The sequence below is a fragment of the Candoia aspera genome, chromosome 1 (assembly GCF_035149785.1).
Source record: "Candoia aspera isolate rCanAsp1 chromosome 1, rCanAsp1.hap2, whole genome shotgun sequence".
In the NCBI taxonomy this organism is placed as follows: domain Eukaryota; kingdom Metazoa; phylum Chordata; class Lepidosauria; order Squamata; family Boidae; genus Candoia; species Candoia aspera.
In genome coordinates, this window is record NC_086153.1 from 272,806,335 (window position 1) to 272,821,080 (window position 14,746).

The 14,746-nt window shown below is 37.7% G+C and overlaps 1 protein-coding gene across 1 annotated transcript in view; it reads right to left on the reverse strand.

Annotated features, from left to right (window-relative positions):
• Nucleotides 1-14,746, reverse strand: part of MYBPC3 (myosin binding protein C3) — a 107,793-nt gene that overhangs the window by 16,882 nt on the left and 76,165 nt on the right. The window contains exons 20-25 of the mRNA XM_063318209.1: nucleotides 12,952-12,981; nucleotides 12,693-12,829; nucleotides 7,731-7,890; nucleotides 5,902-6,006; nucleotides 3,076-3,264; nucleotides 641-775 (exon numbers count right to left, since the gene is read on the reverse strand). Coding sequence (XP_063174279.1) covers nucleotides 641-775; nucleotides 3,076-3,264; nucleotides 5,902-6,006; nucleotides 7,731-7,890; nucleotides 12,693-12,829; nucleotides 12,952-12,981 — 756 coding nt within the window. The remainder of the gene's footprint in view (nucleotides 1-640; nucleotides 776-3,075; nucleotides 3,265-5,901; nucleotides 6,007-7,730; nucleotides 7,891-12,692; nucleotides 12,830-12,951; nucleotides 12,982-14,746) is intronic.

A 14,746-nucleotide genomic window follows, 5' to 3' on the forward strand; every position in this document is an offset into this window, starting at 1 on the left:
TAATGGCGTGATAATTCTAAGCATATTTATTCAAAGTAAGCTTAGCATGAATAAGTTCAACTTACTCAAAAGCAAATTCAGCAGGACCTTATTCTAGTAAGTGTGCTTGAAATTGCTAACTAAAGGTAACATAAACCTAAGGAGCAGTTAGAGAAGGGAGAGACAGTGTTTTGAAAATGGATCTATTGAAAATTGCACAGATCAGAGATCAGAGATTATTTTAACATTTAATAAGTTTTGGTATAATGACTGACAAGTTTAAAAAGTGTGACAATTACTATCACCAAAGAATATTTGTTCCCACTCAGCTCCCTGGAGGTGGAGGGACAAACAAAATACAGGTTTGTCGAAGATTATCTTGTGAATTTATTCCCATAGTGTAATAAGTTAGCCCACATTCTGTTATCATTTCTGTTTCTGTACATAGTCATCGACATTTTAGGAAACAGGCACCCCCTAAAAAGAGAATATCTGGGACTTCAGCCAGTTTTAAACCTTAATCCCTCTAATTTTTCCTTCATATTATACCATCCTCTCTCTACTTTATCAACCTGAAGAACAATGCCTACTTTAGTAAACACAGAGAAATGGAAGCTATTTGCTCCTTGGAAGGGCATTTCATACATCAGAGCCTACTCACATCCTTCTTTACAGTACTCAATATTGTAGCCATCCAATCCTCCTGCTCCAATCCGTTCAGGGGGTCTCCACTTCAAGGTTACAGAAGTGTCAGAAATGTCTTCTACAGTAAAGTGTGTTGGCGCACTTGGAGGAGCTAAACAGAATGCACAATCCAAAGCCTTTATATGGTATGTTAAAGCTGAGCAACAATGCAATTTTCATTTTCCTTATTAAAAATGTCAAGTTGGCTTATACTATCTTAAATTTTTGCAAAATGTACTTTAAAACTACAGAATCAGCAGTACAATAAAAAATCTTAACAAAAGCCTTGTTTCCAGTATAGCACACAAAATATTTGTCAAAATAAAAATGGAGTAACCTGTTAAAGCAATCCCTGCAAACGATCTTAGACTTTGAAAGAGCTTCCATGAAAATTGACTTTTGACAGTGAAGACTTTGTCCTTTTAGAAAAACAACACCTCCACTGAAGATACCAAAGATTTGAAGAATTTAACTGTGGGAGAAGTAGTAATATGACCATCACATAGAGCTTGGTGGGTTAACGAAAAAACTCTTACATAGGGTCTGGAAGATGACAGACATTACTGTATCTTTAGAACTGGATTTCCTGAGCTGAAAATTGATGAAGAGGGAGGCTGCCAAATTATGTACAATGACAGCATATAAACACTGTTGTAGAACACAGATTGCATTTGTTGGAACTCATGATCCCATGGGTATAGCTAAGCAGATGGTGTGACAATTGGTATCACAAAAGGAGAAGGCAAATATCATTAGCTAGCATGCCAATAGAATGTATATAATGAATGCTCTTAACCCCAAAATTAACAGCTATAGGTAGGACAAGAAGAGATACCATATTGCTCTCTAGATGGCACTCAATATTGGGGAGACACGTTTAGAGAAGCACAATCTTCTGGTTCAATGGTCACGAGACAGAAGTATTTGTGGAACAGAGAACCACCACTGCCATTATTCTACTGTAAATATTGTCATTATCATCATCACTATCATTACTCGGTATTCCTGAACCCAAGGTATTTATTTATATGATGCTCATTCCCCAAGGCTCTGAATGGCTTATATTTTGCGCAGATGAGCTGCATTTCCATCTCTGAGATTCCTCTATACCAAATATTTCTCCATCTCAGACTGCAAAGCCTTCATACTTCACTGTGTGAAGTGAGACTCAATCAATAACTGATTCAACCTCATTCCATTTAGATTACATGCACTAAGGGAATGACACTTTTAAAAGAAGGTAGGTGGGTTATTTTTTCCTGTGCCATATGTGTGCTTATCGTAAGTTAGGCAGCTTAAATGCTGTGGTATTTAAACACATTGTGAGCACTATTTAAAATATTTCAACTATGCAGAATGTTCCATACAACAGACAACAAGCCCCCTTTTTTTTCAAAAAGGTTAAAAATGACACAACAGATGGGAAACCTAATGTTAGCACCCAACCTAACATTGTTGCGATAAACACATTTTCTCACTCTCCTTTCTGGAATGACATTCAGTTAAAGCCAGTTGTTGAAAGTAAGTTTAAAAAATCATGTGCATCACATGTCAGTGTTTGGATGTGAGCACGCTACCATAAAATTCACATTACAAACCAGTGCCTCATCTCCAGAGCTGTAGGTTGGCCCTTTATTTCTAATCAGGTAAATATGACCTTATTCTATCAAAATCTTGGTCCTTTTAGCTCAGCTGTTTCCAGCAGGTACTCTCGAATAGCTTCCTGGAGAGGATCTTCTTTTTCTTCTCCTTGCTGTTGAATTGCAACTGAAGATCAGAGCTAATCACTTTCTCTGGAACTATAATTTTATCTGCTTGTCCATTCTTAGGGTCTTGGATTTTTGCACTGTTACTTTCAGAAAGCTCTTCTTCTTTACAGACTTCTGTGAGCTGAACCACCTCTTTGGTCATTGTTATGACTGTGGTACCTTAATTACTCAAATGCTTCTTTCTCACAATGACTCACATAGTGTGCCCTTAACTCAAGGACTGCTACCAAATGGTCGGGGTCATAATAATTATTTATAGAAAATCCATGGATATTTTCTTAATCAGATAACCTTACAGTTCCACAGGGGAGGTGGAATGACTGGCATTAGTAGTTTACTATGGTATTTGCATCCATAATGGAATGGGGGAAGCTGAAAAGCAATGGGAGGTCACTGCCAATTAGTTTCCCTCTCTTGTTAAGCCTAGCTTGCCTCTCACACTTCTAATTTTAACAGTTAGAAATTCATCAGCAATTTAATGAAATTGGAACCTCCATGTTCTCATTTTGAAGAAGTAAAAGAAAAAAAGAAAAGAAACTTTAAGTAATTATACATTTATTTTCTGTCCTCAAAATTGTTCATTTCTTTCTTGCTTTCTCTTGGGAGGGATTACAAATAATTCAATGTGCATGTTGACACTCACCAATTGGCATGAAAGGCTGTGAGGCAGGACTAGGCCGAGACATGCCAACTGAGTTCACTGCATAAATTCTCATCTCATAAACAACTCCTTCAATCATTCTCTTCGCTTCATAAGTCAGATCCTTCAAAAGGTCGAAGTTCAGCCTCATCCACCTGTAGCTCTTTTTCTTCTTCCTCTCTAAGATGTATCCTGGAAATCAAAAAGAAACTATAAGGGTGCAGAGGAACTACCTTTGGTCAGATCCCTATCTAGTAACACAAGCATAACCATTTTATTTCGCTGTAAAGAAACTTTCAAATCAGCTTTCTTTTTACTGCTTGCATATTTCATGCATATTTGTCATTTGGTTTCCATGTGCATAGATTAGTGTAGGCAACATTAAATAATTCTTGGATGCCCAATACTCTATTCTTTAGCAAATTAAATATTAATTTAAATTAAATACATAGAGATAAAACAAAACTAGTGTGAACGTAAGGAAACCTTGACCTGAGAATTATCCAACTACACTTCACTATTACAATGCCTTTCAGTTCACAAGTCTTTCCTAAGATCAAGACATTCTTAAAAGGGTGGGATTGGTAATACTCTAAGATGAGACTTTTTGGAAATATGATTAGTTTAAATTTTCATACTGTTAGATCACAACATTTGTTTTTGAGATATTTAATGAACAGCAAGGTTATACATCAATCAGAAAGAAAGAGATTGCTGTAAACTCATTTATTTCAGTGTTAGAAATAAAGATAATGTTTACTAATATTAAGTCTGATACCACATTATTACTCTGAAGTCACTCTCTGTTTTTCCTGAGGCTTCCACATGATTGTGGATAAACTGACTTGAAGTTGACCCTCTTCCATGAATGGAACCCTAATCCTTTGTGTTTCTGTGTTCCACTCCCAAGCCACGTTGGGATTCATTCATTATTATTCTGTTACCCTGCCTAATGTGCCATTATATCATTCTGTATAGAAGAAGCACCATGATGAAATTGAGATTAACATCTGCTCTGCTCTTATTTCTGAGAAATGTAAAAGCCTGAAAAAAACATCTGTCACTGCTGACAGAGAGACAAATAGCTTGGAATAGCTGTTCAGCCCTTATCAGGGATATGGACCTACATAGCAAATCCTACATTAGCCCTGTTATATTTACCACTAAATGGCAAGGTGGAAGAGTTATAAGTCTTCCCACCTGGGCATAGTGAGCTGGACCTCTGAGAAGTCAACCTGCTTAAACAAAAAATTAGATAGCAACATGCTACATATTATTGTGTAGTTTAACAAACTGTGACTAAATTCATTCACCCAATAACGATACCCACACTATTAAAGGCTTACTCACCTGCACAACAATTGAAATAAAATAAGCCTAGCCAACAGGTTATTTATCTAATTAAGAAATCTAAGCTTTAAAAGAAGGGTGGACTGTCCATGCAGAATGAAATTTCCCCCCAGGTTTCTGTTTCTATTTTTAACACCCAGTTACAGCAAGAAGATGCAGAACTTGCAGTTGTGAATGTGGTAAGACTTCCCAAGGTCTCCATATAGGACTGAACTTTATGCAAGGCAAGTTGATGCACTATTGCTCAGGGGGAGATCTCACATTGTTCAATGGAGCTTACCCTCTTCTAGTGATCTTCAGGACTGGTTTTCCTCTATAAGTGATAGCAAGAATTGTTTTTACTCTGAAATGGATAGCTTGATCTCTCTCTCTCTTCCTCTCTCTCTCTCTCTCTCTCACAAACACACAGTATAAAAAATACTATTAAATCAATTGCACCTTTTACTAAACTTACCTTTTTAAATTAAACATGCAAATGAGAAAGACAATGCCTGTTTTTCACTTAGAATTTCAAGTGTCGAGACTATGTGGAGCCCCAGAATCGGAGCTCATGAATCACTATTCCTATTCAGATCTCTGATTCCATTCAACAGGCCAGAGGGTGGAGCTAGCAGAAGATCATGGCATCAGGGACAGGAACATGGCTCCACTGCAGCCACTACACATGAGTAACTATTAACAGGAGATTCAGTCCCATACTGTATGCCTTACTAAAACCATTTGAGCTCTATAATGCTCATGTGATCTTTGTCTACATTGTTACCCAAAGATAGACAGACTGAAGCCCTCTAATCATAATGTGTTTAACTGTGCCAGCACTATAAGATTGCAGCCTTAAACTCTGCCTGTTCTGATGACAGTTTCTTCCTGGGTCTTAACACTTGCTACTCTCCTTGAACAAGTGACTTCTGCACTGAAAAGTGCTTTGCACACTACATCACCTGCAGAAGAAATAAAAGTGATTTCTGCTTATGCTTTCCACATAATCCCTTGAAGTTGATTGAAACTACTGGTTGTATGAAAGTTGGATGTAAGTATTATTATGGGCTTCCATTCTGGGCACTTTATAAAGAGGAGAAGGTGCTCCCATTTCCTTTTGTACCCTTTGGGTGTCATTGTTGTGGGTATGTTGTCCTTGAAATGACAAGTAAGAGAAATCAAGGAACTATTGGATTCTCTTCCCAGCAGCTGCTTTGGAACACATGGAGCATGTATATTGCACTTTTATGCAATGCTTAAAAGTATTTGTGTCTTTTTCTAGGATCCTGAAGCTGCAATCTTCTGAAAAATGGGCTTCTTTAAGGAGTTGCAGACAGGTGCTATGCTCATATCTCCACACATGCCAAAGCGTATTTTTTGAAACAAATCCAAGGCACTTCACAGCCCTGCTGTTTTATTTTATTTTTTGCTATGAATAATTGAGAAGAATTGTCTGTTCTGATTAAAAAGTCTTCTGTTAAGATTATTGCTGATTCTTACCCAGTACTGGCTGTCCTCCATCATAGTTAGGTGGCTGCCACTGCACTATGCAGTTGTCTTCACCAACTTCAGTGATTTTAGGAGCTTCTGGTGGATCAGGTACATCTGGAGAAGGAGGGAAAGATGAGATCAAGTATTTTCTTTTGCTAGTGCTTATTAGAATCTCCTCTTCTTAGTAAAAGAACTTGCTGTTATACAGTACAGTGATGATGGCCACTGATCTGAATTATTTTAAAAGGTTCTTAGAGAAATGCATGAGTATGAGGCATTCAGCAGTATGATGGCTACTTATTATCTCTAGTTTCAGAAGCAGTATGCCCTGAGGGAAGAATGTTACTGTTTCCCACCAGCATTGGTTTGCCCATGTGGAAACAAAATAGTTGGAAAAAGTAGACTTTGGTGATCCAGGAGACTTCCTTCTATGTCCACCCAGCTAGATATATTCCTTTATTGTAGACACTCCCATTAAAATATAATGTATTTAGAAACTATGGCTTATGTCCAATCAGCAGACAATACCCACACATCTCTCCCTCCCTCCCCTTATAATTCATGAAGGCTGCAATCCTAGATTACGTATCCTAAGAGTAAGATTCATTGAAATTAATTTGAAGACAACTATAGAATAATACTCTGTATTATTTAATAGCTAAGGTTTATGTGACAATCAATGGGCAGAGCAATTATAACTTATTGTGCTTCAGAAGGATGGAAATTATGTTGGAGAAAAATCTCTCCATCCTTTTCCTGTTTTGTTGCTGTTTCTTCTTGCTCAGCTTCCTCTTCCCCTTCCCCATCCTCTTTTTCCTCCTCTATTTCTTCAATGGAGGGAACACATTTAGACCAATTATTGAGCTAGTCTAAATATTTTCTTGAGTTTGGGCATGTCTTGCGAAAAACACTCATAATCACTTTTGTGGTTTTCCATGCTTGGAATTCCCAGCCTCAGAAGCAACTAGGCATGAAGGCAGAAGAAGAATTCAATTCCAATCTCTCCCTATAAATTTGAATCTCAGACGGGGTAATCCAAGGATCTTTCAGTGGAAGACACCTCTAATGATTTAAGCCTATGCAGGATCCTAAGGTAGAATGGCTTTGGATCTAAGCAGTCTTGCAAGTTTTTGCTGTATTCTTGATTCACTGAACATTCATTATTGTTTGTGGTACTAATTAATGTTTCTGTTAAACAGCTCCCTCTTAAAACTGAGAAAAGTGTCTTAATGGTTAACATTTTGAAGGTAGGGAGATGTTCCTGTTGTAACTACTATGTTAGTCACAACATTTCTCCATCTGTGAAGCAAACGGTATAATCAAATTAATACTTAAACATGAAAAGAAAGCCAATGTTAAGACTTCACCCATGTGCTATATTTTTAAATGACATGAAATATAAAATATGAGGTTATTCAACCCAGAAATATGATAGAGAAATAGAGAAGAATTGCCAAGCCAAGTGACCAGGAAGCATATTTGAAAGGTGTATTCACTATATTTGGTAATGAATTGTAAGTATTTCCATTGCTTCAAAGATTATTTTCAGATCATTCCAGATGACAAAATAAGAGCTAATCTCAGGCAAGAATTGTGCAGAGATTGCTGTTATTCTCTGAAAACCACTCACTGAAACTGGAGATTCAGCCCTTGCAGTTTCTCCTTTATTTGGGGTTTTACTTGCAGGCAAGGAGGAGTTGAACTGGGAGATCACAGCTGCTGAGTCTCTACTCCATTGGAAAATATGAAAACATAAGATGAGTGATTGATTTCTGACAGCTCTTTGTCAGACTGACTAAACTTGCTTTGTGTACTAAACCCATCGCTGTCTTGCTTACCAATAACTTTTACAGTGATATCAGCTGTGTCTTCTCCAGCTGGATTTTTCACTGTAACTCTGTAGATTCCCTCATCTTCCTTCTCAGCCCCTTCAATAGTAAACACACAATGGTCTTCATATGTTTCCACATGGACTCTGCCTTCAGAATCAGGAAAGAGCTGTGAGCAAGTAAAAAAAAAGTTAGTTTGGGTGGGTGTATAGTACTGGACAAAGTTCTTAATGACATTTAAGTAGTTTGGTACATGTTACTAAGTTTATATTTGCACCATGATAATCTGAATGTGTAAAAGAGAAAAACAAATAGGCAGGCAAAGATATTTGTGTACCTTTAAATAGATGATCTGGAGAAGAAACAGCTGATATCACTGTAAAAACTATTAGCAAGCAATACAGTGGTGATTTCAAAGGGCATATTCTCATGGCCAGATTGCCCTGTTGCAAGTACAATCCAGCAGTCATTTCTGGAGGGCAGGATTGGATGTCCTCTACTTAAACCTAGCCTATTGTAAATGTGACCTCCATCTGTATTTTTCAGCTTTGTGTTTAAAGTAGTGTTTTCCACTTGGTGTCAACACAAGCATTGCTGTCTAGCTGCTGCTAGATAGATACTTCCTTTTAGCAAACTTGGTTGTTTATGTAGTGACAGAAAGACCCCCACCCAAGGAACAACCTAGTTTAGTGGCTGAAGCCCTGCAGCTTTCTAATATCTGCTGCAGCTATTACAAATGTTCCAGGAGCACAGTGGTTATGATATTTGCTTGACATACTGAGGTTTGTTGGTTCAAAACACAGCAGACAGGGTTTTTTTTAATTACTATTTTTCCCCTGAGCTACCTACTTTTTTGCTGGGCATTTTTCTTCTTAAATAAGAAGTGCACTGATGAAACACCAGAGCTTGTTTTCTTCCTTTTTTTATCAGTTCCCAAATATACCTGAATAATTACTACAAGTAATTGCAAGTCCTACAAGTCCTTTGCTTGTTATTTCAATTCACAGACAAAACTATGAAATGGTGTCCTGGAGAACTTGTTGAATAATGCAGTAATATAGGTTGTTTGAGAACTAGTTTGGTCCAGTGGTTAAGGCACCAGGCTAGAAACCAGGAGACCGGGAGTTCTAGTCCCACCTTAGGCACAAAGCCAGCTGGGTGACCTTGGGCCAGTCGCTCTCTCTCAGCCCTAGAAAGGAGGCAATGGCAAGCCACTTCTGAAAAACCTTGCCAAGAAAACTGCAGGGACCGGTCTAGGCAGTCTCTGAAAATTGGACACTACTGAATGGATTAAAGGAAAGGAAAGTGATTGGCAACCGCTTTCTTGTCATGGAAAATTGGGAGGGAAGAGTAGCAGAAGGATTGTACTGAACACCTGCAAGTCACTGCCAGTGCATCCCAATCTGGCAGAATTGTCTTAAACCACTTTGAGTCTCTCCGACATCAGCACAGACAGGAGCAGCTTAAAGGTGGAGTGCAAACATGCACTAAATGTTGCATTCTCTTTTCTACAAAATGAAAATGTGTTAAGAGCTTTTTTTCATTTAAACTGTTCATTTAAAAATGGTGTCACTTCATTTATAATTAAAATGCAGTTAAGGAAATAATTCAGTTTGATTTAGCTGAGCAGAGGATGGAGACATATTTGAACTATGCACAATGGTGAGAATTTCATTTAGTTTATCTTATATCACTTAAAACTCTGGGGTCAGTCCTATGGAAAGGTAAGGAGCTGAGAATAGCAAGGAGTGAAAAGGAGAATTGGGATCTAGTGATAGGTCCTATTTTCCTCCCTAACTAGCTAAAATCTAGATACATTGAATACTGTCTGGCACTGATCCACATTGGTCATGAGAAAATAACTGCACTCTTTCTACCCCATCTGAAAATAAGAAAGTCTAGAAGGGCTTATTTTCTTTTCCCTCATTTATCTTTCTGCATGGCTAACAAAGGATCAGCAAAATCATTCTAATGCCAATGTGGGATTACTGCCAGACAATGTATGCTTGCACAGAAGCACACACTTATTTGCACAAGACTGCCCATTCAGATGGGTAGTGCTTCATCACTTGAAGTTAGAAGATGTGCTGAAGGTCCAACAGCTTGAGAAATAGTACTTTAAGTCCACAGAGAGACAGTTCAAATTAAAAGCTCTAAGCTACTATTATTATTTCAAGCTACCAATTTACATAACTATTCTGAACTTGTCAATTACTGATTGTGTCACTGGGTTGCAAACATTTGTCAAAAGAGAGATCTATCTGCCTGACAGTTTGAAAAATGAGGGACTTGCCTTCTCATTGTTAGTCAAATCTCCACATGTGCCCTTAAGATCTGTAGAGTTTGAGCCATCTTTTATTAGTTCTGGTTCATTATTCTGAAAGAGAGATAAAACAGAAGAAGAATTAGGCTTCATGGTTAAAATAAAAGAAATTGGCCAGATCTGCTATTAAATAATTTTAACCAGCTGCCCAAGAAATATATTTTTAGAGGACAACCCCTCAGATAAGATGGAGAATGTAGCAGCAGATGATTTAAGACTGATTGATTGATTATGTGCCATCAAGTTGTTTTCAACAACTAGCGACCACACAGATTTTCTCCATGACAATCTATCCCTAACCTTAAGATGAAGGCATACTCCCAATAGTAAATGAAACAACCCCTTTGCCACTGATCACACCATTTTATAGTCAGAGGCTTGCAACAGCAAGCAAGTGCAATGCCAATGGACAGAGATACTATATGTTTATCTCTGGATGGGGAAATACCATTTCAAGATCAAGATGTGTAAAAACTTACTCTTGAAGGGGTGGCTTCCCATTGCCTCACCTGGTCTCCCAACTCCTGGGCTGATGTTTTAGCGAAGTGGTTCAGAAGAGGGGCCCAAATATGAATTGCTGATGCACTAGCATTGCTGGCTTACATGGGGTTGGAAGGTAACGAGATTTGCTGCCACAATGAATGGGAGGTTTTGCAGAGTTTTATGCGTATTTATATATATTATTAATAATCAACCTTTTCTCACACAACTTCCTCTCAGACTGACTCCATTATTTTTGGCAAAACAATATATGCATAGAAGTACATGGAGTGAAGGAGATGGGAAATGCTACTGCACCCTTTATTTTATACTTCTTTTATGAAGTGGGGAAAGAGATGTTTGTCTGGCTACGAATGTGGTGGAACCTGAGGAAGGCAAGGTAAGGCATTTAGTTATTTGCCAATCTGAAATAATATTAAGTGAGTGCTGACTGGCTGCTGGTTCCCCATCACAATCTCCATCCCACATTAAGAAGAGTGACTGGTGGATGTCTTCTCACTGACTGATGATGGCGTTGGGTGAGAGGACAGGATTAGAGTTAGGAAAATAAAGCAGGGGGAAGCCACCAATCCTTGTCCTTAACATGCCCTGCACATAATAAGGACAGCATGGTTGCCCCCATCCTACCTCTAGCAGGATAGGGATTGCCAGCACATGCAGCCAATTTTATGCTCGTATAATTTTCTGCTACCTCAAGGACTGATGGATAGCATTTTAACTTGGCCAAGAGGAACAGTGCTATAGGAAAGAATTGTCCTGAATGGTTTCTTTACCATATTCAAATAAACATCCCATTTGAAATGAAGGTTGAGATCAAGATCTAGGAGAGATAAAATGCTAAACACAGGAAATATTGGGTGAGTTAAATTTTTTTTAATTTTTAAAAGTATTCAATATTCAGTATTCATAAGTATTCAGAAATAATATGAAGAGAGAAAGAGAACTGGTATTAAAAATAAATACCAGAAGATGTCAGCCTTCTTCTTTCCAAACATAAATTCTAAGCAAGAAAAGAGGATTTTAAAAGTCAATTAAGGGTTACTAACATACATTTTTTTTCATTGTTTGTAGTCCAGTACGTTCTCTTGAACTTCTGGAACTTTTTCTAATAATTGAATTCTATGTTGTTTCATGTAACCATCCAGAATTTTGGAGCCTCTTGTAGATTACCAAGAACTAGGGGTAATTATATACTCTATGTATTTGCAGATAAGCCAAGAATTTTAGGTGCCAAAATACAACTCCCAAATTGGGTTTGGCTTCTCTGTGGATAGGCTTATCTACCAGTGTATATGGTAGGTTTTTCCCTCAGCTTTTAAAAAGTACTCGTATATCCCGTATATACTCATGAATAAGCCCATCTGTGGATAAGCAGGCCCTCACATTTTTAACCAAAATATCATGAAAAATGAGCCACCCGCTCATTTTTGAGTGATTCAAAATGAATGGTAGGATTAATCCTTCCAGCTTGATGCTCCATTGTTTCAGGCTACAAGAAGCAGTGAGTCATGGCAAATTATCAGACAGCATTCAGTAATAGCATTTGTACCTGTTCAGATTGTCAAGTGAAGTGCATTTAAAATACATGAGGATTTATCCAGAACCAAAAGGAGGGGGACAGGAAAATCCCACAGTTGCTTAAACTTATATGAGCAGGAACAACCATCAGTTATTGCAGGAAGAAGCACTGCTATCCAAGATTTCATTTGAGATTTCTGTTGCATTCTCCATCCCCCCATTTTTTAATTTGCCTTTTCTCTACACTCAGCCAGTATTCAATATGCTCAAGTTCTCCTCCACAGTTCTTTCCCCCACCAAAATAAATATCTTGCTGATGTCTTCCCCTTGCACATGAATGGTATCATTTTAGTTGTATAGACATCTACAGCCTGAATATCAGAAATAGAGGGAATGATCCTGGATAACTCAGAGCCACACTGAATGGCTGTCTTTATTGCCGAGATAATGCATCTGCTTGGAGAACTAGAAAGAAAATATTCTTATAACATTTTACATGAAAACTGTATTTTCATGTTAAGAATTCCTTTATTTTTTTAATCAAGTAAGAAATTTGTAATAAGCCACATAGGAACAGTAGTGCTTTAAAGAACCACCTATAAAACCCTGGCATTTTTAGCCTACATTACCTTGTTTATTTTCAGCCAAATCACTGTAGGGACTGGATCACCTGAAATGGGTACATCAAGTCTCAGCTTATTTCCAGCTACCACAATAATGGTGTCCGGAGTTTGCCCCATGCAGTCCAGGTGGATTTTGGGGGGTTCTGCAGGAAAAGCATAGAAGCTATTTCATGACATAGACAAAGACTCTTCTAGAATGGGAGAAATTTTTTTAACATGGCTCTCATTTCACAGATTAGTATACAATAACTAATTTTGTCCTTACCTTGTCTAGGCACAAAGTCAATCTTAACCTCTGCAGGAAAGGAAAGAAAAAAAAGGAAAAGCAATTCAATGTACTGTATTTGATAGTTGTACAATTGAAGCAACCATTTATTTTAAAAAATAGACTACAGAGAAGGAATGTGAGTTGCCAAGGAGACTGTGCGAGAGGACAGAAAAGGGGATTACAAAGCAGAAGCAATAAAATCAATGCAATTATGATTTAATACTGTCATTAAGTTGGATCTACGAATGGCTGTAGTGGTTTTATGCCATTACATCGACTACAAAGCCTTTGCAACCAGGAGAGATGGTGAATTGTCAATGCCTTGTCAATCCATTGTCTTTTCAGCTGCTGCCACTCTGTTCAGCCTGTCCCTGAATATCACACTTGAGGCTGCAGAAGACCTGAAAATCACCACTGCCACTTAGTCATGGCAGCATCAAATAACATTTGCATTTGTTAAACCTGAAACATTTTCTAAGGTTTAACAAGCTTTAAACAACTATAAACATCCATAGCTGGGCAAATAAAATATCACAGAATAGTGATATTGAACTTTTGAATTCATCCATTGAGTCACTGATAAATGTTCGTGACAAATGAAGTTTTATCATTAATCTTCTGAAACTATGTTCCACTACTTGATTTTTCTGGACCATCATGTTCATACATTTATTTCTTCAGAAACAATGGAAAATATAACTAGCATGTTCTGTCTGCAGAGGTTGGTCAAAGATTTCCTTTATCACTTTGATTTCCTGCTTGCTTTTCATATCTTCAGATGATATTCTCTGATCTCACTTTCAGCTCTGTTTCTTATGCACTCATAATATACATGCATAGGCTTTTAAAATACCTAATCTGTCCCATATATCCCACGATCTAGTAATTGTATTTTTACTGTTGCTAACTTATTAACAACTTTCATCCTTTTTGCTTAATAGATCTATAGGAAGTTTTTCACTGGAGAAAGGGACATGGCAGCATTTTCGTCTGATTCACTCCTCTGTTGCCTTTAATCTCCACACCAGCTGCCCTGAAAGTCCCCAGTCTTCCAGGGAAGCTTGGGAGGTGACACTGGGTAGAGAAGGGGGACAATGTACTAAAAAAGGGAAAACAACCCTCTTTCTCCACCTCAGTTCTTCTAACAAAACTCTCCCAAATCCAAATCAGTGGGCTGAAAAATGTCAGCTGGACTGATTATCATTTCTGGATTGATTCTCCAGGGTTAACTAAACCAAGTGACACTAAACTAAAAAAAATGAATTTCATTTACGAGATCATAATTAAACTGCTATTTCTCAAACAGCTTTATATGCTTTGACAGCTACAGTGATAAGGAAAAGAATTCTTACAAAATAATTAATGGAGCGGCTGAAGAGATCTGGAAATTCAGAATAAAAACGATATAAAAATGGTGATATATTTGGTTTTCACTGAATGTTACCATGTATAACTCAGAATCCATGCCTACAGAGCTTTCCTTAGAAAAGGCATGGGAATCTAATGGGATTTAATTTATCTTGAGGGATTCCCCATCTGGCCAGCACTTTGGAGCAATATAATCTCTTCTTCTGAAGTTCCATCCAAGGTACTTTTCCCCCCAGATCCTGGCTCCCACATTTTCCTTGAGGGAAAAGGAATAATTTTAATCTCTGATCAGTAGGTCTTTGGACATACTATAAGTGTTTTCCCTTTCTGAGAAGGCATTATAATAGCTGCTAATCTAATCAATTGAAGTAATTTTAAATCCTCAATGAACTTCCTGCATTAATTTGAGTCTAATCCTTGGTCT